Here is a 27,872-nt window from a genome sequence, read left to right on the forward strand (position 1 = left end):
AAAGAAAAGCTATTCAGGGGTGGTGCTTTGCATGGGACAGGGGCCTAGGCCAGGTGTCTAAAAATTCTACAGGCTGGTATTGTTCACCCTTGTCCTTCTCCATTCCTGGGCTTTATTGAGGACTTCAATGTACAAGATTGTCTTGTACAGTGGAAAAAAAGTTCGAGGACCAGGGAGGATAGGATTATCAATTGCCTAATTTATATTGAAGTATTAATTAGCAAAGGACCTTATAAAATACTCCATGGGAAGCCTGACAGCTCTTAAAAAATAATTCCACATGTGGATTTACCACCGAAATATACAAACATTTCTCAGGGAGGGCCAATGAGGCACAGAGAGTATTTAAAATGTATCACTGTCCACAAAATAAAAGAAATATTGTATGCCATTTTCAGAAAAGGGATTAAATCCATTTTGTATCCACACACATTTATGGAGCATCTGCTATGTGTCAGGTACTTCATTAAGTCCTACAGGAGAAATAAAATGAATTAGATATTGCATCTCATCTTCAAGGAAAACTTGCTGTCAGATTGTCATATTATCCTATAGCTTCTCAAGTTCTCTGGAAGGATATTTCAGGGTTGGAGTCCTCATAATTTGGAATGTGCTAAATTGAAGACAGTTTCGGTGATTTCATGAAGTTACGATTCTTTTGAATAATTGCACAGGCACAAGGAAGGAGGGATAATTTTTTTTCAATTCATTTAAGTTCAGTTGTATAAGACAACACAATCTTAATCAATCTCCCTTTTTCACTCTGTACCTCATGCTCTACCCCTGTCCCTCTCCTGCTGCCTTCCTCTCTCCTTAGTAGACATTCAAACACAACTGGAAAAATGGGATGATGTTAAGTTTCATGGAGACCGAAGTAGCAAGGGGCATCCAATGGCAGAAAGAAAGTCATGCTCATCTAGAACTGGATCAAAAGAACTCTTATGGTAAGATATTTGGATATCAGAAAATAGTCATTTATGAGTCGACTCTGACTCTAATATACTGAAATAGCCAATGAGTTAAGTCAATCCACATACTTGGTCTTATATGTAGACCCTTATATATTAATGTTAATTACTGTGGCTTCTACAAACTCTAAATTATTTCGTCTGAATTGTCAAAAATTCAGCCAATAAATATTTGGGGTGTGTTCATGATTCAACATTTGTTGGTGATATTCTGAATGTGTAACTGAGCTGATCAATCAAAATATGTGCATATGTGTATTTGTGTATGTAAGTATATTCAATATGCTATCACAAAGATGATGCTTAAATATTTCTGGTTACCCAGTGTTTTAGATTCCTAACTTCCAGAACAAATTCCATACAATAGGTTGGCTTAACATCAGAAATTTATTGGCTCATGGTTTTGAGGCTAGGAGAGGTCCAAATCAAAGCATCAATAAAGCGATGCTTTCTCCCCAAAGACTCTGGGGTTGGCTGCCAGTAATCCTTAGTCTTTTCCTTTTCTGTCACATAACAATGTACATGATGGATGCTGTCTCCTTTCTCCTCTGGATTCTGTAGACTTCCAGCATCTGGCTGCTCCTTGTAGCTGCTCTCTTTGTGGCCTTCTCTATAAGATCTTCAGTAATAGGATTAAGACCCATCCTAATTCAGTTGGGCCACACCTTAACTGAAGTAACCTCATCAAAAGGTCCTGTTTTTCAGGAGTTCACATTCACAGGAATTGATTAAGACTAACATGTTTTTCTGGGGTATATAACTCCATACCACCATACCCACATAATGTTTTCTGGTTTTCTTAATCATCCACTGTTAGATATTGCAACTGTCAAGAATAACCCATGGATGCCCATGAGAAAATCTGGCCATCTGTGTTTTTATAGCTTCCTAAATGGCAGCATGTTTCGGTATCCTGATGCCCCTTGCACATTTCCATTTAATATGACATTTCACTTTCTATATAAAGGTGAAATCATACCTGAAATACCTTGTGAAAAATATCCCTAAAAAATGCAATGTTTATTTAATAAAGCAGAACTCTCTGTAACAAAAACATTACTGTCTTTATTTTTTGCACATAATTGAAGTGAATGCTAAATGGATCAGAGACAATACACCTAGCATATGGAAGTCACTTAACAAATGCTGATAATGATCATTATAATGGGAATATATAAAGCTTAACTTTTTCATTGAAATTTTGATGAGAATTGGTTACCATGGCTTCTAAAGATCCAAATTTATCAGGTTCCTCAGCTGGGTTTCTAGCTGAATTTGTTTCTCGATGTACATTAATTTACTTAATGCATCCCTTATAGGTCTTCAGAACATCGATCTCAGCCAGAACTGAGTGGTGGGAAAGGCGCCCTCAACTCTGAATCGGCTTCAGAATTAGAATTAGTGGCTCCAGCACAGGTAACGAAACCAAGTCTTCAATGAGTTCATCTTTTTAAAAGATAATATATATCATAAATATTTTATTTGAATTTGCTCAAAAGGTTTGAACTATTTTTTGTGTATTTTGTATTTCATGTGCTTTCTCACTCAGTATCTGTCTCAGTGCTTAAAATAACTAATGGTATATATACATTTGGCTGGAAAATGTGTTAATGAATTCACTGTGTACTTAGCACTTTTTTCTTATTCTACCATTTACTGTTCCATTATTTTGCAATACAAAATCTGTTCTACTCCAGTATTAGCACTATTTATATAACAGAACACAAAGAAGAGGAAATTACATCTTGAGCATTCATTCACATCTATGCCCCGTGGAACAAGGCACTACAAATCAGGATCCTGACTGTCACATTAGAATAAATTTGATGCTAATGAATATATAATGATAATATTAGTAGTAATGATAGTAAGAGCTACTGTTTGGAAGTGCTTTTCATATGTAATATCTGTAACACTGAAATAACCCTATGAATTATTACCCTCACTTTTTAGAGACACTTTAAAGAATCTCAGCAATGTCAAATACCTTGTCCTGGGATAGCCAGTTAACCACTGGTGATGGTAGAAGTAGGATGTGAGCCCAACTCTGTCTTTCCACTACTTGACCCTCGACTCCAGTATAACTGGCTTGTCAATAACTAGTTATCTCATTTGATTAAGACTGTCCTAAGAAGGTCTGAAGTCAGTTTTAATATTTTCATTCATTTGAACATGACGATATCTTATGAAGTATGTGTCCACATTCATGCACTCAGCGAGCTTGCAGTCAGGTTGAAGAGACACTAAGTTTTTAAGGAAAATAAGTGGAATGAAGTGAGCAAGACACATTTTCTTGAATTTACTATTAAAAATTGAGTTTAAAATAGTTTACATTGAAACTAAAAGGATAAATATATTGTCTGAAGTGAGATAAAGGATGTGCTGGTTCGGAACTGTTATGTACCCCAGAAAAGGCCATGTTCCTTTAATCCATTCTTGGAGGGGCAGACGTATTGTTGGTGGGACCTTTTGACTAGGTTGATTCCATGGAGATATGACCCAGCCTATTAAAGGTGGTTCCTAGTCCCCTTGCGGGAGTCCTCTATGAGAGGATAAAAAACAGATGAAACTCAGAGAGCTCGGAGAAGCTAAGAGAGAAATGCCCAGAGACTTACTGGAGAGGGAGAGCCATTTTGAAACCAGAACCTAGAAGAGAAGGGACAGCAGGTGTCATCATTTGCCTTCGCATGTGACAGAGGACTCCAAGATGCATTCAGCCTTTCCTCAAAGAAGATATCCTCCTCTTGATGCCTTAATTTGGACATTTTCATGGCCTTAGAACTGTAAATTTGCAAACTCCTAAATCACCCTTGAAAAAGCCAGTCCATTCCTGGTATATTGAATTTTGGCAGCTTTAGCAAACTAAAACAATATGTAATTATGATACTAGCAAATATTATGAAGTGTTGTGACAAAAGCTTCTAATGTATACTAGCTTGTTTGATCCTGACAAATAGCTCTATCAGATAAATTCACTTATTACCCCCTTTTATAGATGGGGAAACTAAGGCACAGAGAGATTAAGGAACTTGCCTATTGATCCACAATTAGTAAATAACAGAGAAAAGGAGAACATAGGCAGTGAGGAAATGTTGAGGAAATGGAAGGCCTCCAGAAAGCATTTTTGGTCACCAATAGCACCCCCACATACACCTCATCCTCCACAAGAGAGGGGGTACTTTGCTGCTCCCAGAGCTCTGTTGGAAAACAAGCCAACTAACTTCCTGAACACATAATTCTGTGAAGCTTAATGAATTGTAAACATAGCACGAAAGTGTATTTTCTTCCTTTTTGTTCGTTCTAAATGTATCTTTTTAAAAAAATCAAATTTATAGCATTTTTTTAGAGAAACATTGCTTGATACATGTCTTGGAGATTTAGACTTAGGTGAAGTTATCAGTACTGATTCATGAACTGGAATACTTGGAACAATTTAAGGTAGCCATAAAACTTGCTTGAGCAGCAGGGTGAGACTTCACACAGGTGAGTTATTCTACACTGAGCCTGAGGGCATAGAATCAGCTGGAGCCCTTGGTTGCCTGAAGACCCACAGTGAGTTTATCTTTTTATTCCAGTGACCGCTACTCTACTGCTGGTTGTCTGATTTCATCCACCACACTGCCCTGTCACTTAGTCACTGGTGTGTCTCACTTTAAGCCAACAAAATGCGCTTTGGGAAATATCTATGAGATTCCCAATATTGTCCGCCAAAATATAGTCTAAAAAGGAGTTGTGAGAGTTCTATGTCTACATGAATCTTAGTGAATCTTTTTAGAAGGTTACCAACTATTTGTAAAGAATTTAACCCTAAAATAAACCATTTTTTAAAAAAAACACTGCATGTTATTTAAAATAATTCCTTAATATTAAAAAAAAACACCAACAACAAAACAAAAAAAAACACTGCATGTTTACTCATCAACATTTGCCTAAACTAATCTCCTGGTTTTAGTTGCAGCCTATGGCTCAAATTAGAAAAAAATCCATTAATTTAGGATGTAATACATCTGAAATACCAAGTCACTCAAATGGAGGAAAAGAGAACAGACTGATTAATTATTTGTAATAAAGACAAAAGGTATTTTTCCTGTTATACACATACTGCTCTTAAATATCTGATCTCTTTATGTAAATAAGGTAAAATTCTGATTAAGGTGGTATAAAAATTCCACCTAAAACTGACTTGTGAACCATTCAAATAAATAATTTTAGCTCACCAAATTTGCTACTACCCCAGTATTTCCCCAGATTGTTCACAGGAAAATCAAGAAACTGGTTTCTTCTCTTTCAAGCCGACATAAATCATCATAGGCAATGACTCTATATTTAAAGAGCTGTTTGCAAGCCTTGTTTCAAAGTCTTACTTCAGAATCAAAAAGAGATGGGAAACTCACAATGTAGACAATTCTTACGTTAGTTCATTCTCTTTTCAAGATGGGGAAAAGGAAAAACCTAGTCAAGTCTCTTTCAAATAGTGTTTGAATATTGGCTAAATCAGAGTGGCAGGAAGTTATAATAAGTTATATTTATATATTTAAGAATAAGGTTTCTTGGCACCTGTACAAATTGTGTAACTAACATTCTCTGGAGTTAACTATTTAAAAAAAATATACAATCCAAAAAATTAGAAAATATTTGAAGAACTGAAGAAAAGCACAGAAAATAAGCTTCTTCCATAAATGGGTTCAGATAGTGACTGGTGCGGCAACAGGAAAAGAATCAAGTCTCTGCTGGAAAATAGTGGTTCCAGAATTTCCTTTTCAAGTTTGGATGCTGGAAGAGGAGCTGCCTGTCAGGCCCTTGCAAATCTGAGAGGGCCTGAGCGAGCACATGCAGCAGCCAGGCTCTCCAAAACACTCACCACCGTGCAACTCACTGACTTTGCTGCCTTTGGTACAGCAAGTGCTTCCTTTCACATGATCATAAGTCCATCAGGTTGGAACACTGGAGCACACAAGTACCACAGCTCAGAACAATTTCAACTTTAAGACGTAAGTGCAGATATGTTTTCTAAATTTTTAAATGACTAATGTAAAAGGAACTGCATGTTGATAGCTGTTGTTTATTACACACCCACTGCATGTGTGTAATATGAGATTATACTCTTATGTATTCTTTTAAATGTTTGTAACAACTTTGTTAGCTCATATTATCCCCATTTCACAAATGGAAAATAACGCATCTTCGAGACTGGAAGTAATTGTCCCAGATGCTGCAGCTAAGGAGGAGAGGAGCCAGCATGCAAATCACATTCATCAGCTTCTAAAGCCCTTGCTTTTAACCACATACCACCTTGTATGAGCCATGTCATACTTATTCTTAGAGATAATTCACGAACCGTCAACTTTCCTTCTCATAACAAGCCCCAATTATTACCTTTATAGGGTGAATATGAACCAAGTAATTTTAAAGAGTGTGTATTGCTTTCTTCCAGACATTGTGTAAGCATGAGGATTGTTGTCTGATCTGAGGCCATAAATAATTTTATGTCTCCCCCTCCCAAATTCATTCTCAACTTCTTATGTTTAAAAGTATTGATGGCTCTGATTTCATTCTATTTTAATTCAATAAATGTGATTGAATGTCTACTATCTGTAAAGCCATATGTGAAGCAGTGAAGAATTTTTTTTAAATGACAGATTATAAGAAGTATCAAGGATCCTTATGTTTAACAGAAACAATTAGATATATGCTATAGATGATAGTAGTTTTACTTTTTGGAGGAGAGCACAGGGACCACATCAACATCCCTTTTCCCCTTTGGCCACACATTTTGAGCTCTCAGTGAGGAAGGGAGGAAGGAAAGCTAGAAATGAGTAACGAAAGAAGGAAGGCAAGAAGACAGGAGTGCAGGCAGGGGAGAGGAAAAGAAGGAGGGAGGGAGAAAGGGAGGGAGGGAGAAAGGAAAGAAGGTTGGTTAAAGCTCATTTTCAGCACACGAGAAAATTTGCATATAGCAGGTATTCAACACACATTTGTTGAAATGAAAAAAATAAGGGGATTGTAACAAAAAGGGGAAACAGCAAGGCATATCAAATTTAACAATTTGGTTGTAGTACTTGATGGTTAATTCAAGGGCAGAAAAAATAGAAAAATTTTTTGATCATTTTTAAAGTTACTTTCAATAATATTTTTATGTCTGATAATAGAACTATCCATCTTTTTTCAAAATCAGCACTTATTTGCCTAGATGTTCTGCAATGCAGAATTTCATAGTTGGATGGAAAAGGGAACCATATGCAGCCACGCCTTGCACAAAGCTCCAGCAATTTGCTTTTGACACATACAGGACAGCTTTTTGAGTGCCTTCAATGATAAATGCCTCTTGACTGATTAAGAAAAAAGTCCTGAGCATCTCAATGAGGCAAGTGTTAAATTCTATTCTAGTCTAAGAATCCAATTATTTTTATTTAGCAAAACAAAAGTGCTCTAAGCAGACTTTTTTTTAATGAATTACTTTTCTTTTCTAAAGTCACACCTGGTAAACACTAACTAGAAAGATGATATAATAAAAGCCTAATTTTCTTGAGCATTTAACGATGTACTGAGCATTTTTTGTGTGTTTACATGAATGATTGTATTCAATTCTTATATCTACTCTGTAAGTGCACATACACTTTGCAGATGAGACTACTGAGGATTACAGAGATTAAGTAGCTTGTCCAAGGTCACCAACTAGTAGGAAATGGTAAACCAGGATTTGGCCCCAGGCAATCTGACCTCAGAACTTGTGCTTTGAATGGCCTTGTACTGCTGCCCACAGTCTGCAACGTGTTATGTTGTTCTTTTCTACAGTTGAGTAGAAATTTTCCCTTTCAATTTATTTTGAAATGACATTTTGCTTTTTAAATGTGTTTTGGTGGGAGATCTCTAGCACTAGTGTGAAGGTAAACTTATTACAAGCTATAAACGACCGTCATCATGGCTAGCCAATAAAATTTGCTAGAATTACCACAGCCACAAATACAGTACCATTCAAATCATAACTCTGATCGAAATCATAATTTTGAATAAAGAGAATAAGACACAATATTCTTTTAAAGGAGTTCTTTTATTAAATTATTTCTTCTGTCCCTTCACCTAGTGCTTATCATTTACAGCAATCAACAGCTGGGGGAACTGAGAGCTTTCTTCTTTGGAGAGTGTAATACCCCAAACACCAATTAGCTTAAGCCAATTAAAATGCCATGTTTTAAGCCAAGGCACTTCCGGGGGTTGCTGTAGTTGTGGAACATTTTTCAAAATCGTTCACATAAACAAAAAATGCCCACTCTAGAGTATATTTTTGAATTCCAGCATCGACCTACATACATATAGTGTCAGTCTCTAGAGCATCTCATAGTGTGTCCCTAGACAGCAAATCAGCATCACCTGGGAACTCGTTAGAAATGGCGATTGGGGGCTTCACCCAACTTAGACCTACTGAATCAGAAACCTTGGCATGTGGCCCAGCAATCTGTTTTAAGAAACCTAAAGTTTGAAACAGCAATTTGTTTTAACAAACAAGGCTAAAATTTAAGAACAAATGATGCAGACATTGTGTTCCCAAAACAACTGCAATGCAAGCTCATGGGTGTAATTGCTTTACCTACATACTTCTGGTTAAGTACTAAGCAATCGCAGCAGTTTACAAACATTACTTATATATGTTTTCCATGTTACAGTTTTTGTCCAGAATATAATTAGATGTTTTTTTAAAAAGTTGCAGTGAAAGGAAGCCTGGTCCAGCATGTCTGGACACAGTATTGAGATGCTGAAGAGTTTCAGAATTTTAGTTGCATACTAATCTCAGCTTGAAAACTGCCTCTATTTACATTCAGTATTTACCTATGGCATTTATCTTATGCTTCCTTGGGCAAAATAAACTGTTTTAAAATGTGAGGTAGATAGCACTTGCCTTAGTAATAACCTAAGACCTTTCTAACAATGTGGAAAATAACACTTATCTAAATAGTAATTGTCCTATCAAAATAAAATTTCATTTGCATGGTAAGATTCTATTTGCACTTGCTGCTTTAAATGGTAAAGAGAATATGAACTGTTAGCCTAGAATCCTGAGAGAGAGACTTTGCCTCTTCTTCCTGGTATTTGGTGACCTTTGCATCTGTGATTCAAACATTGATGCAGGGGAAGACACTGACGGTAACCGAGTCTTGTTAGGTCAGGCTTCACAGCAAAGGCAGGTCTTATTTCACTGGTGAAAAGTGCCTGCAGTAAAAGGAGGTGCCTTGGAACAAAAAATATTAGCGCTTTCTTCTCTTTTCTTTTCCTAATGCCATGCATGGCTCATCCATGCCATCTCTGAATAAATGCACAAAGTTTATATTTCTCCATGTGTCCACATTTTTAAAATGTGTTCATTTAATTAGTGAGAAAACCAGCAGGAAGATAAAAGAGTTAAAGCATTGAGGAACAGAAATGTATATAGTCGGTTGGGAAAGAAATGCTGGAATAAGTTTGCCAAGTTAGATACAAGATTGGTTAACTTGCTGCAAGACAATGAGATCATACGACCATGGGGTTAACTTCTCTACCAGGCTATAACATCCTAACTACTGAGCAATCTTAAAAGGTTGCAAACCATCTGCACCTTTATGTTTGTTAAATCAAATATTTTGAGATGAGGGTTGTAGTGAGCTGAATGGGAGCCCCCCCCCCAAAAAAAATATGTCTACATCCTATCCCTGGAATCTGTGAATATTACCTTATATGGCAAAAGATGTAATTAAGTTAAGGATCTATAAAGAGGAAATGATCCTGGATTACCTGGGTAGGCCCTAAGTGCTGTCATATGTATCCTTATAAGAGAGAGGCAGGGAAGTTTTGAGAGAGGAGATGAAGAGGCAGAGATTGGAATGATGTTGCCCCAAGCCAAGGAACACCTGGAACCAGCGGGGACAAGGAATGGATTCTCCGCTAGAGCCCTTGGAGGGAGCATGGCCTCCCCAGAACCGTGGCTTTGGACTTCTAGACTCCAGATCCATGAAAGAATAAATTTCTGTCATTTTAACCACCCAGTTTGTGGACATATGTTATAGCAGCCCTAAGAAACAAATGCAAGGGTCAAGAAGATTTATTAGAAAATATTGTAATGTGATATCAAGAAATCAAGCAATTGCCACTTTCCTTCTTTGAGGTTTGGGATATATTTTTCTTTAACAAGGGCTACCATATACCTCAGTCACTGCCCAGCAGGTGATTAAGAAGCTGTTCTCCTTTGCAGTTTGTTGAGTTCTTATTGAAAACCCATGCGCGTAAGATAAAGCACTCAGAAAATTATACAATGGGAGATAACACTCTGCTATAAACTCTGATGGCAAGAAGGTTGCAGAGTTAGATAATCTCTGCAGAGAATGCTACAGAGCCACTGTGAGGGCGGCATAGGTGACTGGGCACAGACGTGGTGATAGATGGTGAGGTGGCAGACATTTGGGGGCCTTGTTTTTCCACTTAGAAACAACTATGTCTTGTATTAACCTTTGCTTTCTTTTCCTTTTATTGTTCTGGTGATTAAAAGCAAACCCAAATATATACCCAAAAGAATTTAAAGCAGGGACCAAAGAGATATCTATACACCAACGTTTACAGCATACTTGTTTATACTTAGTAGTGGTCATAATAATTACTTCATTATTGTTTTCAGCCCACAATATTCTTGAGGGCTTCTTGGTTGTCTCCCTCACCCATGCATACACTAGGAACAGCTTTTCTGTGTTTTTCATCTCCCTAAAATGACCAGTTGAGCACAGTGTCCCATGAGGGGCAGTATCGTGTGGTGTAAAGACAGTAGCCCCTGAAGTACTGGCCCTGCCATCTACTAGCTGTGTGGCTTTGGGCAAGGTAATTAAGCTCTCTGTGCTTCAAAATCATCACCTTAAAAAAAATGGAGCTGGAGGCAGGGAAAGATGGTGGCATAGGGAGGTGTGGAATTTAGTTAGTCCCTAGAACTAGCAAATGGCCAGGAACAATGAGTAAATAATATGGAACAAATTTAGGGGGACTTCTGTGACCAGACAACATTGTACACGAGTCTGGAATGGGTGGAATGGCTGAGATCACAGCATAGAACTGCAAGTAAAGCTCCCCAAACTGCAGAGCTGGCAACCCTCCCCCACTGGCACAGCAGGCAAGTTGGAACATTTCCCAATGGGAAAAAGAAGCAGTCTGTGCTGGGAGCAAAGGAATGTTGCTCAATCAAGCTCCAGTTGTGGTTTTAATTAACAAATTTGGGCTACTGAATACAAGCTATGAGCACAGATAAACCTGGAGCAAGCAGGAAAGAAACGCAGAAGTTTCTCCCAGCAGAGAGGAGGTGGGGCTGATGGGAAAACAAAACATAAATAAATAAATAAAGAGGCTTCTGGAATTGACTGAGCCCAGAATACTGGAAAATGGCTGTGTCCCAACAAAAGGGGCACAAAGAACCAGGTACCAACTCCACTTCTTGCCTGACGAATTGGGGGGCTGGATTGGCTTTGAAAAGGGGACTTCTTTCTTTTTTCCTTTTTTTCTCCTATCATCAGAACTGACCCAGACAAGGATGGAGTTAAGAAAGAGAGCCAAAAGGAAAACTCAAGTGTAGAAGATAATTTCCTAAAGGCTTATCTTCCCTAAGAAAAGGGGTAGGGCAGGGCCTAGATCAAGTGGCTGCCCTCCCTCAGAGAACTCAGGCCTTAGGGCCTGGAGGGAAAATAAAGACAGAAGCTGTTTAGTCTCGGCTTCTGACACCCTCCGCCCCTGGACAGCTCCACCAAGAATTAAAGGCACTGCACCTCTTTATGCCAGTGGGGAGCTGTGGGCTGACAAGAATAGGAAAAGCACAGAATCTAGAGGCCTCTCAGGAAAGTCTGACAGTCTCCTGGGTCTCACCCTCAGGGACACCTGATGATGATTATAACCCCCTCCTGATCCCTGGGCCCATCTGGTCTGGGAAAATCAGACTGTGGTAATCAAGGAAACTAGATGCCTAGACAACAAAAAATTATGAATCACACTAGGAAAAACTAAGATCTGGCCTAGTCAAAGGAACAAACTTACACTTCAAATGAGATCCAGGAATTGAAATAGCAGATTAAAGATCTTCAAACAAATATGCTAAATCAATTCAAAAACCAAATCAACTTGTTGAGGGAAGATATGGCAGAAGAGGTAAAGGATATAAAGAAGACATTGGGTGAACATAAAGAAGAACTCAAATGTTTGAAAAAACAATTAGCAGAACTTATGGGAATGAAAGGCACAATAGAAGAGATGAAAATACAGTGGAGACATACAACAGTAGATTTGAAGAGGCAGAAGAAAGGATTCATGAAATGGAGAACTAGACATCTGAAATCCTACACACAAAAGAACAGATAGGGAAAAGAATGGAAAGATATGAACCAGGTCTCAGGAAATTGAATGACAACATAAAGCACATGAATATACATGTCATGGGTGTCCCAGAAGGAGAAAAGAAGGGAAAGGGGGAAGAAAGAATATTGGAGGAAATAGTCACTGAAAATTTCCCATCTCTTATGAAAGACATAAAGCTACAGATCCAGGAAGTGCAGCATACCCCAAACAGAATAGATCTGAGTAGACCAACTCCAAGATGCTTAATAATCAGATTATCAAATGTCAAAGACAGAATTCTGAAAGAAGCAAGAGAAAAGTGATCCATCACATCCAAAGGAAGCTTGGTAAGACTATGTGCAGACAGTGGTATGATATATTTAAGATAGTGAAAGAGAAAAACTGCCAACCAAGAATTCTATTTTCAGCAAAACTGTCCTTCAAAAGTGAGGGAGAGTTTAAAATATTTTCAGACAGACACTGAAAGAGTTCGTGAACAAGATACCTGCTTGTTCTGGTTTACTAATCCTGCCATTTTGCAAAACACCAAAAATGGCTTGGCTTTTATCAAGGCGGTTTCTTTGGTTACAAAGTTACATAATAGTGTCCAAACGAAGGCATCAACAGTAGGGTACCTTCTCTGGTGGATGGCCAGTGGCATCCAGAAAACCTCTTTTAGTTAGGAAGGCATGTGCTGGAGTCTGCTTGATCCCAGGTTGAGTTTCAAAATGGCATTCTCCAAAATGTCAGTGTCAGCATTCAACAACCATCTTCAAAATGTCTGTCTCAGCTACAGCAGCAAGCTCCTTCTGCTGAACTCTTAGGGCTCTAGTAAACTAATTAAGGCCCATGCTGAAGAAATGGAGCAAGAAGAAATGGAATTGTAAGGTATGCAACTAAGTGAATGGACCTTGAAGACAGAATGTTGAGTGAAATAAGCCATGGAAATTATCTAATCAGAGTTATCACCTACAGTTGGGTGGGTCACATCTCCATGGAAACAATCTAATCCAAAAGGTACAACTCAATCAACACTAATCCATCTGCCACCACAAGATTGTATCAAAGAATTTGGGTTTTTCTGGGGAACATAATATATTCAAACTGGTACACTGCTCTACAAGAAATACTAAAGGGAGCACTACAGGCAGATAGGAAAAGACAGGAGAGAGAGGTTTGGAAAAGAGTGTAGAAATGAAGGCTATCGGTAAGGGTAAAAAGAGAGAAAAAGGACAACAAAACAAAAATATAATAAGATATGACATGTAAAATCCAAATACCAAAATGGTAGATAGTAGACATTACGTTGAGTGAAATTAGCCAGAAACAAAAGGACAGGTATTGTATGGTGTCACTAATCTCAGCTAATGCTGATAAGTGATATTCGAGAGTTGAGAACACAGGTTATCAGGAGACAGAAAGAGGTTAGAGATCGGGCATTTGATGCAAAGGAGTACAGAAGATTCAACAGGATTGATTGTACAGATCCAGAAATGGAATGGATAGCATAATAGTGTGTGATAGTAGCACAATATTGTAAGTACTCTGAACAAAGTTGAGTATGAGTATGGTTGAAAGAGAAGGCTAGAGGCATGTATGACACCAGAAGGAAAGATAGAAGATAAAGACTGGGGATGTATAACCTAGCAAAACCTGGAGTGGTTAATGATGGTGATTAAATGTACAAATATATGAATGTTTTTAATGAAGAACAAATGAATATCAACATTGCAAGGTGTTGAAAATTGAGTGGTATAGGGGAAAAATACAATCAATGCAAACTAGAGTCTATAGTTACTGATAACATTGTAAGATGCTTCCATTAATTGCAACAAAGGCAATATACCAAAGCTAAATGTCTATATGAGGGTGATATAAGGGAGTGATGTGGAATTCTTGGTAGTGTTTTTGTTGTCTGATCTTTTCATTTTATTTTATTTTATTTTTATTTTTCTTCTATATTTTGTATTTTTATTCCTCGTACTTTTTCTCCTCTTCCTCTTTCTTTGCGGAAGAAATGGAAACGTCCTCATATAGATTGTGGTGGTGAATGCATAATTATGTGATCATACTGGGAATCATTGATTACTGACTTAAGATGGATTGTATGGTGTGTGAATAAAACTGTTTACAAAATAAATAGAGGGATACATGTGCTGGAGAAAATTTGGTGAGAGGGATATACCTATTCCCTGTTATAGGGAAGAAGAATAGTATAGCCCAGCTGTAGGGCAGTGTGGTGGTTCCACAGGAAGCTAACTTTGGGGTTGCCATATGGTCCTGCAACCCTGTTATTCGGTATATACTTGTAAGAACTGAGAGCAGAGATATGAGTGGACATTGCACACTGGTGTTTATGGCAGCAGTATTCACAATTCGCAATGGATGGAGCTGGCCTAAGGGTACATCAACTGATAAACAGAATGATGAACTGTGGTGTATACACACAATGGAATACTGGGCAGAGGCAAGAAGAAATGGAGTTGTAAGGTATGCAACTAGGTGAGTGGACCTTGAAGACAGAATGTTGAGTGAAATAAGCCAGAATCCAAAAGACAAACATTATAACGCCTCACTAATATGGACTTACTATAATGTGCAAACACTGAGAATTGAGTCTGAGAGCATAGGATATCAGGGGAAGGCTTATGGTAATGGTTCCTAGATTGTAAGCTCTTACAGAAGTCACAACTATTCATGAGTTGTAATGGTTATCTCTAAATTCCGAGATGCTGAGCTGTTTGTGTATAACCTGGTCTGTCCCTGGAACTTCAAGTAACTGTGTGACACCTGAGACTCAGAGCCAGAGTTCAGCAGCTATGAATGTCAGCATTACCCCATACAGCAAATGTTTAAGAAGCTAAACAAGAAATCAGACTTCAATCAGAGATATGAACGAAATTGTCTTGATTAGAACTAGGGTAACCAGACTAAAGGGAAAAGGATGATAATGACTGTTAAAACCTCGACTTCTGTGTGAAACCAAAGGAAAAAATGTTTATGTGGTGAGAAATCTATATTTTCTGTAGCACCCTATATACGTTAACTTGAATGGTCAGTTTATTCAAACACCATAATTACATGGAACCTTGAATAGGGAGTGAGATCTGGTTGGTTTGTACAGGTTGGTATGAAACCCTGATACATCCCAGAGTAATCTGAGCAGAGAATAAAGAGTATTTGAAAAGCCCCCTTGAAGGCCTGGGGGGAAATGTGGAAATATTAAACTTCCCCACCTGGGGAATTCCTGATATTCTTGCAAACTTGGGGGACTACCATTGTAGTAGGCCAAATCCTCAATCTTGGGGCTTGCCCTTATGAAGCTTGTTACTGCAAAGGAGAGGCTAAGCCTACTTATAATTGTGACTAAGAGTCACCCCCAGAGAACCTCTTTTGTTGCTCAGATGTGGCCTCTCTCTCTAAGCCAACTCAGTAGGTAAACTCACTGCCCTCCCCACTGCGTGGGACATGACTCCCAGGGGTCTAAATCTCCCTGGCAACAGGACATGACTTCCAAGGATGATCCTGGACCTGGCATCATGGGATTGAGAAAACTTTCCTGACCAAAACGGGGAAGAGAAATGAAACAAAGTTTCAGTGGCTGAGAGATTTCAAATGGAGCCAAGATGTCATTCTGAAGATTACTCTTATGCATTATATAAATATCCCTTTTTAGTTTTTAGTCTATTAGAATAGCTAGAAGGAAAAACATGAAACTGCTGAACTGCAATCCAGTATCTTTGATTCTTGAAGATGATCAAATAACTATATAGCTTGTACAGTGTGGCTGTGTGATTGTTAAAACCTTGTGGCTCACACTTCTTTAATCCAGCATATGGAAAGATGAGTAGAAAAAAGGGAGATAAATAGTAAATGAATAATAGGCCAAGGAAGGAGTATGAGATGTTTTGGGTTTTCTTTTACTGTTATTTTTATTCTGAATTTTATTTTTTAGAGGAATGAAAATGTTCAAAATATTGATTGTGGTGATTAATGCACAACTGTGTGATGATACTGAGAGCAATTGATTGTACACTTTGGATGATTGTATGGTATGTGAATATATGTCAATAAAATTGCTTTTTAAAAAAAAATGGAGCTGCTCCAGAGCTAGAGTTCTGCAGCTATGAAAGGCAGCATTACCCCATACAGTAGCTGTTAAAAAAGCTGAAAAAGAGATCAGACTTCAATTAGCGATATGAGTGAAGCTGATCTGGTTAGGATTAAGGCAATTCAGACCAAAGAGTAAAGAAAAATATTGACTGTATTCAAAATTTCAATTTCTGTGTGAGACCAAAGTAAGATATGTTTATTTGGTGCAAAATTTATATTTTCTGTAGCACACTATCTAATTTAACTTATATGGTCAGTTTAATCGAACATCATAATTACATGGAATCTTGAATAGGGAGTGAGATCTTGTTGGTTTGTAAAGGTTTCTGTGATACCCTGATACACCCCAGAGTAAGTCAGGCAGAAAATAAAAAGTATTTGCAAAGTCCCCTTGAGGAACTGGGGAAACATTGGAAATATTAAACTTCCCCACCTGGGGGATTCCTTACATTCTCACAAGCATCTGGGACTACCAATTTAATAGGCCAAGCTCTTGATCTTGGGTCTTGCTCGTATGAAACCTATTCTTACAAAGAAGACACTAAGCCCACTTATAATGTGCCTAAGAGTCACCCCCAGAGAACCTCTTTTGTTGCTCAGATGTGGCCTCTTTCTCTAAGCCCACATGGCAGGTGAACTCACTGCCCTCCGCACTACATGGGACATGACTCCCAGGGTTGTAAATCTCCCTAACAATGTAGGACATGATTCACGAGGATGAGTTTGGCCCTGGCATTGTGGGATTGAGAAAGCCTTCTTGGACCAAAAGGAGGAAGAGAAATGAAACAAAATAAAGTTTCAGTGGCTGAGAGATTTCAAATAGAGTTGAGAAGTCATTCTGGAGGTTATTCTTATGCATTATATAAATATCTCATTTTTAGTGTATTGGAAGAGCTAGAAGAAAATTCTTGAAATTGTTGAACTGTAATCCAGTAACCTTGATTCTTGAAGATGATTGTATAAGTATATAGCTTTTCTGTGTGACTGTGTAATTAACTGTGCAAACCCTGTGGCTGATGACACTCCCTTTATCCAGTGTATGGACAGATGAGTAAGAAAACAAAGCCAAAAAAATAAGTAAATAATAGTGGGGGATAAGGGGTATGGGACGTTTTGGGTGTTCTTTTTTATTTTTATTTTTATTTTTTTTTTGGAGCAATGAAAATGTTAAAAAAAATTGATTGTGGTGATGGATGCACAACCATATGATGTACCATGAACCATTGATAGTACAGTTTGTATGATTATCTGGTATTTAAAAATATCTCAATAATATTGCATTTAAAAAATGGAGCTGGTGATCATACTTATTCTTAGAGTTTTTGAAAGAATGAAATGAGTATTGAAAGTACTTACAACAGTATCTAGCATTTATTGATCCCTGATTTTGGGTAATAAAAAAGGAGGGTCCTCTTGAGAACCAGTGATGGTGGAGAAAGAATGAAAAGCAGCTGAGTTGTATAGATAGTAAGTGCTATATGAAGAACTAAATTTTGCTATAGAACAGTTGTTTTCAAACACAACTGCTTATCAAAATCACCTGGGGAGTTTTTAAACCACCTGATGTCTAGGCCGTACCCCCCAGAGAGTCTTATATAATTGGAGTGTGGCCCAGGCATGTTCAAATAATTGCAATAGAAGCCCCAGTTTCACATCCCTGCAGTCGAGCGAGCTAACACAGGGGCCCAGGAGGCTGCCATTGCTCCTGCCTGCTCTCCACAGCCTAGGTGTCTTATCAGTGTAGTCCCTTACCCTGGGCTCTGTAGGCCTTTGTGGAGCACTCTACATCTGTGAGGCCCTGTGCTAGGAATGGGGAGTACGAATTTATCAAAATCCCTACCCTCATGGATCCCACTATAGAGAGGGGAGATAGAGAAGAAAACAAGTAATCACATGGTGTAAAGTTGGAAGCAACCTAAATGCCTGTCCACAGAGGGCTAAACAAACTATGATGTATCCTTACTAGGAAATTCCTGAGAAAAAGAATGAAGTAGATCTATAAGTACTAAATGTAAAAACTCTCCAAAGTATATTGTTGAGTGGGGAAAAGTAAATTGCAGAATGGTATGCCATTTATGTTTAAAATTTTTTTGAAAACACAGTACTACATTCTTTGGGTGGCTAAATACGTATGTAACTATGAAGAAAAAGGTCTAGAGGTACACATCTATCTGCCATGATTAATTTTTTCAATAAGACTATATTCGTTGTATTTTCATGGAATTAAAAATTAATATTTTTTTTAATTACATCAGACTTTGGGGGAGCCTTCTGGAAAATTTGCATTTAACTAGATTAAAATGTGTATCGCATTGCCTGGTAATTGTTGCAAAGCAGTTGTTGTTATCAGACATGATTTTATCTTTGACTCATTATATAACAGAGATCAGTGTCCTGAGGAAATGAAACCTAAGGCAGATCTAAGTGCTCACAGAGGGAAGGCAAAGGGAAGATAATTTAGCATGAGGTTTTGATGTGTACATCAAGAGAAAGTCCTGGAAGCCACATTGCTGTCTCTACAGCTTTTACAGTTTTACCTGAAGCCAGTCTTTTAACAAGCTGAAGCTTGAATATCAGTTTCTAGGTCTAGCCTTCCTACGAGGATTCTCCATCCCAGCTGCATACTAGAATCATTTGGAAAGCATGATTGAAATTTGAATGGTTGGTATCCAAATCAGTTCAAGAAAGATCCTTGGGAAGTGGAGCTGGGCATCAGTATTTTAATATGACTGTGGCTAAGATCCATTTTTAGAGGAATCGTATGTGCACACACGCACTTCAACACTATCCCAATTTAGGCAACATCATGCTTGGAAAGTACTCCAAAATGAGATCAGTTGCAGGTGTTTTATGAGCTCTAAGGAAGTGAAATGAGAAGAGAAAAAATATTTTTCTATCATATGACTCCAATATTATAGCATCATGCATTCATTTTATTTCAGGCTCGACTAACCAAAGAACAGCGCTGGGGAAGTGCATTACTTTCAAGAAACCACTCCTTAGAAGAGGAATTTGAAAGGGCAAAAGCAGCAGTGGAGGTAACTTTTTCTGGTAGTTTCATGTTTCTTGTAGTGGAGTTCAAAAATCAAATTTCAGCAGGATATATATGAAATGGTTCTTCCTTTATAGACACATGTAATAAACTTGATTGTGATCGTTAGAATAAGACTTGTTACCCTAGAACCTCTGGTACCAGGGATGAGTAACAGATGTCAATAGAGGCTGATTCTGTGACAGATTAGGAAGAACTCTGAGCCCAATATGGGCTCGACGATGAACCCATGTCATGCATTCGCTGTGCCTCCAGGTGACTGGGGCTCATTCCTGATGTTTTTATCTCACTAGCATCTAGCATGATGCCTCAAACAGAAGGTCTTTCTGCCCGTGGGATATTATACATTTTCCTAACTGGGTTGGAAAAGGGCATGGCTGCAATATTCTAACCAATAGATAGTCCATCTTGACTTTAGCCATATTTTTTACTAAAGATTGTTCAAAACATTGTTGATAGATCAAATGAATTACTTGATTTGAACACTGATTTCCATATTTAGCCTTCCAATGGGAAAGAAAGAGGGAGGTGGGAAGGGAGGCAAACAGGGCTAAAAGTGTATTTGCTGTTGTTTATCCATTTTCTTCCTGGCTAGAATCACTTGAGTGCTTCTCAGTTGCTATCCAGGGTATTCATCAAAGCTTTGCTAGATTTCTGTTTGAGAGTGGAACTTTTCACCAAACAAAAATATGAACTTGTTAGGACCTCCATTCCATTGCTGATATGAAATTTTGAAAATTGAAAGTATTCTTGGAATATGGTTCATTTATGTGGCTATCTTACCATTAGAAGTTGGGAAAAATGATTATATGATGGGCAGTCTTTCAGTAACTATACTTGAAATGCAATAAATCACATTTGCAATTTAATATTAAAAGGATTCTTTCTATTCTGGGACATATCATCATTCAGAAATCCAATAAGAGAACTCTTTTATCTTGCCACAATTCAATCACCCAAATTTTGACGTTTCCAATTTTTAAAAAAAGTTCATGCACATTTGTTCCCTTGAACATGATCAACTGATACAGTTGGTTGAGACCAGCTGATTTCAACCAATTGTTCAAATAATTGAACCTGCAGCTCAATTTATTTTAAATATAGATTTTCCAGACTCAAGAGCTAATTTAAATTTATTTTCTGGACTCCTCTGTGTGTGTAGCACACTGAATTAGCACTGAAAAGAAGATTATTTAGAACCATAGAATCTTTGGTCAGCAAAAAACATAATTTATTAACATGTACAAGAAGAAAGATAATAGATTCATACTCAAAAAGACTTAAACAATTGCAAATAAATGTATTTACAAAATCATTTAAACTTAGTGTTGGTAGAGACCTTAGAAGTTATCTATCCGATAGCCCCACACATGAAACTATTTTTTTTTTCTTTTAAAGCATACTTGACAAATTTTTGCCCTATTTCCATTTGAAGACTTCCAATTAGGGGCAGCTCACTTCTTTTCAGTAAAACCTCTTTCTTTCAGTTTTAGACAGTCCTAACTATTAGAAACCTCCTCCTTATATTGTGCTAAAATCTGCCTACCAGAAACTTCCAGTTTTTTGGTGTGTTTTTTTTTTTTTTTTTCTCTTGGTTCTGACCTCTCTAGAGCAAGGCAGAATAGTTTAATCTCTTCTCTACTTGACCCTACCTCACCCACTGTGGTAAACTGAATCATGTACCCCAGAAAAATATGTTCTTAATCTTAATCCATTCCTGTCTTATAAATAGAACATTTTGAGGATGTTATTTTTAGTTAAGGTGTAGCCAACTGAGTCAGTTTAGGCTTTAATTTGGATAACTGGAGTCCTTTATAAGCAGAATGAAATTCAGAGAGAAAGAAGCCATGGGAAGAGCAAGAACCTGGAAGTCAATGAAACCCAGAAGAGAAAGGAGAAGATCCTGCCATGTGCATTGATATGTGATGAAAAAGCCAAGGAACCTCCAGATGGCCAGCCAGAAGATACTAACCCCTGTAGGAAGTAAACTATGAACCAATAAATGCCCATTATTTAAGCCAACCCATTTTGTGGTATTTGTGATCACAGCCAGAAATTAATGTATCCACCAAGCCATGTCTTCTCTTGGCTTCTGTTTGTCTCTCCTGGAAACTGAGAGACCTGAGCTGTCATTCCAGCTTCGTCACTAATCACTATATGACAGCATACATCTCATTAAGCCACCTTTTCCACGTCTCTCTGGTCCTTTCCAGCTACAAAATCCTAGGAGGCTGTAAGTTTCTTCAAGTAGTCATTCATTCAACAAACATTATTGGCTGCCTACATGTGCTGACTGCTGAACTAGGTACTAGAGTTAAAGAAATGAGCCAGCCTTTAATTAGCTTACAGTGTAACAGTAGCATGGACCAAAGGCCAACTTAAGCAAATCACTTGTTCCCTCTACTTTAGTTTCATCTGTAAGGTGTGTAGTGGCTTAGGTTTCTAATATTCTAAAACCCTATGAGTTTATGGTTTCAGATAAAAAGAATGATAAATACAGAATCTCTAGCAAATCAGAAAATGTAAGCAAATTTCCTCAGCTGGAAGCCTGGAACTGAGAAACTTCATTGAGGAGTGAGGGAAGATGATGCTAATGAGAAGATATTAAAAGATATGGAGAAAAAGGTGTTTGCACAAGGGTAAAGTATCTGTACTAAGCCAATGATAGACCATGCCTACAAAACTGTACACATATGTGGAATACTTGGTTGCAGACATTGTTCTTACCCAAGGTATTATCTAAATTCATAGTGGAAGACACAATCTGCATCAAAGAGTCTTGGAACTGTACATCCCCCTTGATTCAGCCACTTAGAATTTTTCCTAGAGAAACCATCATGAAAGTTTGTAGAGATTTTTAGAATAGTGAAAATTTGGAAACAGCCTGTGTTCCATAATAGAAAATAAACTAAATTATGTTATATCCTTATGGTAAACTGCTATATAACCATTAAAAATGACACTGTGGAAAAACATTTAAGGTCATATAAAAATGTTTTGTGTTCTTTGGAATAGTAGTTTATATGCTGACAGTTTTACAACATGGTACCAATTCTGTAACGGCATAATAGCCAACGTGTTAAGAGTATATACTATGTACCAGGTATTGAAAAAGGAGCGTTACATGGATTGTATCATTTAATTGTTATAGCAATCCTGTGAAGAAGCTACTATCATAATCCCCATTTTCTAGATGAGGAAACTGAAGCTTTAAGAGATTGCATTTTATGTGATATTTTATAAGCAATTAAGATAGATTGAAAAGTAGTGCCCACATTTAGTAAGTTGCAAAGCCAGGAGTCTCACCTAGACTCCAGAGCCCATTTTCTAAACCACTGTACTATATGAGCATGGAAAAGGATCAAAGAGTCTGTGCCTAAATGTCAATAGTAGTTACTCCTGGGTGGTTGTATCTGGTGTGATTTTTTTTCTTCTGTTGGCTTCCCTGTGTTTTCTAAGTGTTCTGCCATAAACAATTATTCTGTTGGCAATCAAGGAAAAAGTTAATTTTTAGACAGTCTGGTGGGATATCAGAGTCTTAAGAGAGCTAAAACTTTCTCGTTCTTTGCTTCAAGATAAAGAGGGGAGCTGCAGATTGCCTCCATCAGACATAGTTCTAAACTCTAGTAAGAACCAGAAGAAAATCATGCCTGGAGCAAGTTGAACTTTTCTGAAATCTCCAACATACTTTTATTTCATCTGATCCCAATATTCCTCTTATTTCATATTCTATTCCATTCTTAAACTTTAATAATTTTTATTATCGTCCTGCCTCCTGATTGGGCACCTGGCTCTTTCTCCATCTGCTTCTCCAGCTCCTCAGTCCCCCTCTTTGGGCTCCCAGCATGCTGCCTCTTTCCCTATAACTCACACACCAAGTTCATTGTCTGCTGCTTACACTTTCTGCTCCCTCTACTGGAAACATTCTTCTCCCAGATCATCATGTGGCAGGTTCCTTCCTATCAATCAAGTTCCACTCAAGTTGTCAACACCTCAGAAAAGCTGAACCTGCCCAACCAAGTGCTATCGCATTATCTAGGGTTTTGTTTTTCATCCTTGTACTTATCACTGGCTCTTTCCTTGTTTATTTGTATTCATCTGTTTGTTATTGTTCTTCCCACTTTTAAATATGACCTCATGAAAACAGTGGCCTTGCCTCTTATCTACCACAGTACCCCAATACCTAGAACTATGCCTGGCACCTGCCAAGTGCTCAATAAATATTTGTTGAATGAATGAGTGGATGAGTGATTGGTGATCATTCATATGGATAACACTTCTTTCCATCTATCTGTTGTTACACATGAAGTGCCATATAACCTTCTATTATAATTAATATCTTCATTTGGCTAGCTGACATAAACAGTTCTGCCCGGAGCACACAGATTTCTGGTTAGGCCTTTGCCAACGTGTGCCCTGAGTTGTCTTAGTCTTGATGTCAGTCAGTGAGACACACCTCTAAGAGTGAAGGCAGCACCAACCAATCTTGCCTTGAAGTAACATTGGGCATGTTTTGTATTTTACATGGTACGAAATAGTTTTTATTTATACTAATACCTTATAACAGGCAATTTAATTTTTAAGTTGAAATGCTCTAAAATATAATATATTTTACTAGAAAAAAACAACTAAAAACACATACACATTTATCACATACAGTAAATGACCCGGGAACTGTTAATGAGCAAAGGCTGACATTGCTCAAGCTCAAGTTGCACTATTAGGTCTAGCAAGGGCTTGAGTGGGTAAGACCTTTGCCTCCATCCCTTACATTTTATTGAAAAATCACTGAAAAGTTACCTCTGCCCAGAATATTGTAATTTAGGAGCAAAGAGTCAGAAAAGAGTCAGATATTCCTATTCTGAGCTTTAAAAAAAAAAAAAAAAAAAAAAAAAAAAAAAAACCACCTCATTTTCCCAGAGCAGGAAGTGAAAGCTTCCTCCTGGACTTTCTTCCTAGCCAGCAGCCTAAATGCACTGTCATCTACAACAGGCTCCTAGAAAAGATGCCCAGGGAGGCACCAAGGTGCAAAGCAGGGAAGGTGCCCAGGGAGCTCAATCAGCCCTAAAGCTACCTGCCAGGAATGGAGACCTCTAAAGAGAACTGTGCTGTGTCTGCAGAGGAGAGAGGTCACATGGGAAGTCAGCACACCTGCAACCACAAAGCAAAAATATCTTTTCATCACCTGTAGCTGGGAGAAAAGAGAGCCAGCCAGCATCCAGTAATGTGTTTAGCTAGTTAGTCTCTCGGAGCACTTCAACCTTTGGAATAAACTGGATTTAGCAACAAATTCATCAGACATGCTCAGGCTCTTTGCATGGGCCAGGCACTGTTCTAATATAGTAAATTGAATATGACACAGTCTCTGACCATAATGAGCTTGAATTATCTCAGATATAGGAAGCCCGGGAGTTCAATCGAGTATTGCTTATCACCTAGGCTTACACAACCAGTACCCATACAAGACTCTCTTACAAGACTGCAACCTCTTACGGTCATGTATTATCTCTTCTCAAGTTCAAAACACCATCTTGATGTTTTGCCATCACATCAGTGGAATTATCACAGCCCACCCTCTAGCAGCTTCCATGAGATAAATCCCCACCCCCCACCCCCAGAGTCCAGAGCCTCCTGTCCAGTATTGTGGGGGCATCAAATTCAAGCAAACACCTACCAGTCACAGGCCTGACTCTGCAACAGCCATTGCCCCGCCCTAGCCTGCAATCAAGGCTGCAGCCCACTCTCCCTTGGTTCTCTCCCACCCCTTCATGGTTGCCCTGCATCCACTGTGCTCCTGGTGACCCTGTGTGGTGTGCTGTGTACTTCTCTGGGAACTGAGTAACCAGTAGGTCTAACTTGTTCCAAAACCTCTCCTCTCCTTGTCTCCATTCCTGACTTTACCACACCCGAATAATTTAAGTCTTTACCATTCTAAGACAGGGCATGACTGTGTCTCATCCTTCTTTACGTCTTCAACACCTATCAGAGAGACTAGTGCAGACTAGGACCACATAAAAGTTTGCTGGATAAGTAAATGAACAACTCATTCCCCTAAAGCACCTATTTTATCTAAGCATCTCTTGTCTAATGGGTGCTTAATAGATATCATAGGCTGACTGACTAAAGATGAAGTTTCTGCCCCTGGAATCAAAGTCTCATTCTACTGAGTTCCAAGACTATTATAATGCTATATTATGTGTTTTACTCAATATCTTAACAACTTTACTTTTTGGTAGCAAATTTTTAAAAGGAATTGTTAAATACATGAATGAGGAAAAAGGGAGATGCATGGACAAAGGAAAGTAAAGCAATCAGAGGCAAGAAAAGGAATAAGAAGCATAACTTATAAATCCTTTTGGCTAAGTAACTGAGCCTATTAAGTTCTACTAAAATCTTTGTTAACAGCAACAGGCAACTGGTGCAAAGCTCTCCTCCCACCCCAACCTCAGCCTGCTTCACACCTTTTTTCCCTATCTCTATGCTCAGCGACTTTCATTGCTGCAAAATGGAAAGCCTCCCCTTAGAGTACGAACACAATGTAACGTTTCAGACGGCAGCCTATTTGTCACTGGTCATCAGCTTGTCCTCTTTGATCCCCACAGGGAATGAACAGAGACCTTTATGGGACCGTCCTTGTTCCTAGGGGGCACACTGATCCTTCACCAAGGATCTGGGAGGGCACTTACTTGCCTTTTCTTCTTCACAATGACTAGGCTTCTTTGAAAGTTGCCTCCTGACTTTCCGTCTCTGTGTCTTGTTTCATGTGACATAGTCTTCAAGCCTTTCTCTCCAGGCTTCAGGCTAACCTTCCCTCCAGCAGCACTTTGTGAAAAATCACAGGAAATTGGTAATTATTGTTAGGAGACCGTGGACAGTGAAAGAGTTTAATGCTAATTAGTAATTTCTCATTCTAGAAATATGGGTGACCTTTATCTCTCTTAAGTACAACTAAGAGATGCTATATTCAAATCAACACAACAGCTAAACCCAGCTCTACTGACATAAGCTTAAAAATTCTTTCCATATAGAAATTTTGTCACCTGAAGTTATTCCCTGTGTATATACCATAGATCTGATAGGCACCCCAGAATTATTAAACGATTGAAGGAAACTAGATGTTCTTGAACTGACTTTATTAATACAGGATTATGTTAGAAGCTGCTGACTTGGATACCCTCCTCACAAGGAGATTATCTGTTTCCACCATCCCCTCACATTTCCTTTTGCTTTCTATGACAGTGTCACCTCTTTGAAGCAGGTGGAAGGGATTAATGGCTTAAACACTCCTTAAAACATTCTGACTTAGAGACACTGTCCAAAAAAACAGAAGTTTTCTGAAAATATATGAAAACATTCTTTGGGCAATAGTGAAGGAATCTTGAGGTTAACTGCTTGAGATACAGATTTCCTAAAGCTTTGCACATCATATTAGCCAACTTAATTCCCAAATCAAATTTTAGATAGTTCCTTTGCTCTTATATTGATTTGATTTCCTTCCACTTAAAACAAACAAAATTTGATTTCCAAAATAATTTGAAATCCAGATAAGAATTACTCCAGAGTGACTTGTGCTGAACCCCTCAGAGGTGATATGGACTAAAATCTAAAGAGGTGTAAGATGGTTTTAGATAAATTTATAGATAAGTGACTTTTAAAAAGAGAGATTTTAAAGTCTTCCCCTAATTTTTTAAAGTTAGAGTTGTTGATGGTTATATTCTTTCACTGTTCCTTGACACTTGATAGCCACTGAATAAATATTAAAGTAATTAAATCTTTGATTTAACCCATTATAACAAAATCTTAGTTACCTACAGATTGGTTTTCTAAAACCATCATATTTGTAGACTAACTTCAGACCAGAAAGCTTGGATAAATTCCCTTAATGTCAAAACTGAGAAATCCAAGATCTGATTCTGAACATTTAGTCATTAATACCTTGAGCACATGGTCTAGTTTGCTAAAGTTGCCAGAATGCAAAACACCAGAAATGGATTGGCTTTTATAAAAGGGGGTTTATTTGGTTACAAGGTTACAGTCTTAAGGCCATAAAGTGTCCATCAACAAAGGGAACCTTCAACTGGAGAAAGACCATTGGCATCCGGAAAGCCTCTGTTAGGTGGGAAGCACGTGGCTGGCATCTTGCTTGCTCACAGGTTGCCTTTTAAAATGGCATTCTCCAAAATGTCTGCATCAGCTTCCAATGTCCGTCTTCAAAATGTCTGTCTCAACTCCGGCTCGCTATGAGCTCCTTCTGTCTGAGCTTATATAGTGCTCCTGTAAATTAAACAAAGCCCACACTTAGTGGGTGAGGCCACACCTCCATGGAAATTATCCAGAGTTATCACCTACAGTTGAGTGGGTCACATCGACACTGAACTAATAGGTTCCAACCCAATTCACACTAA

The 27,872-nt window shown here is 38.1% G+C and overlaps 1 protein-coding gene across 17 annotated transcripts in view; it reads left to right on the forward strand.

The window, feature by feature from the left end:
- The window catches only part of PEX5L (peroxisomal biogenesis factor 5 like), a 238,399-nt gene that overhangs the window by 158,192 nt on the left and 52,335 nt on the right, over nucleotides 1-27,872 (forward strand). For 11 of the 17 annotated variants that reach the window (XM_037839987.1, XM_037839993.1, XM_037840031.1 and 8 more), the window contains 3 exons: nucleotides 818-944; nucleotides 2,288-2,384; nucleotides 19,358-19,453. In XM_037839987.1, coding sequence (XP_037695915.1) covers nucleotides 818-944; nucleotides 2,288-2,384; nucleotides 19,358-19,453 — 320 coding nt within the window. The remainder of the gene's footprint in view (nucleotides 1-817; nucleotides 945-2,287; nucleotides 2,385-19,357; nucleotides 19,454-27,872) is intronic. The other 6 variants (XM_037840022.1, XM_037840039.1, XM_037839963.1 and 3 more) reach the window with 1 other exon arrangement.

Source organism: Choloepus didactylus, chromosome 1 (genome assembly GCF_015220235.1).
Source record: "Choloepus didactylus isolate mChoDid1 chromosome 1, mChoDid1.pri, whole genome shotgun sequence".
NCBI lineage: Eukaryota > Metazoa > Chordata > Mammalia > Pilosa > Megalonychidae > Choloepus > Choloepus didactylus.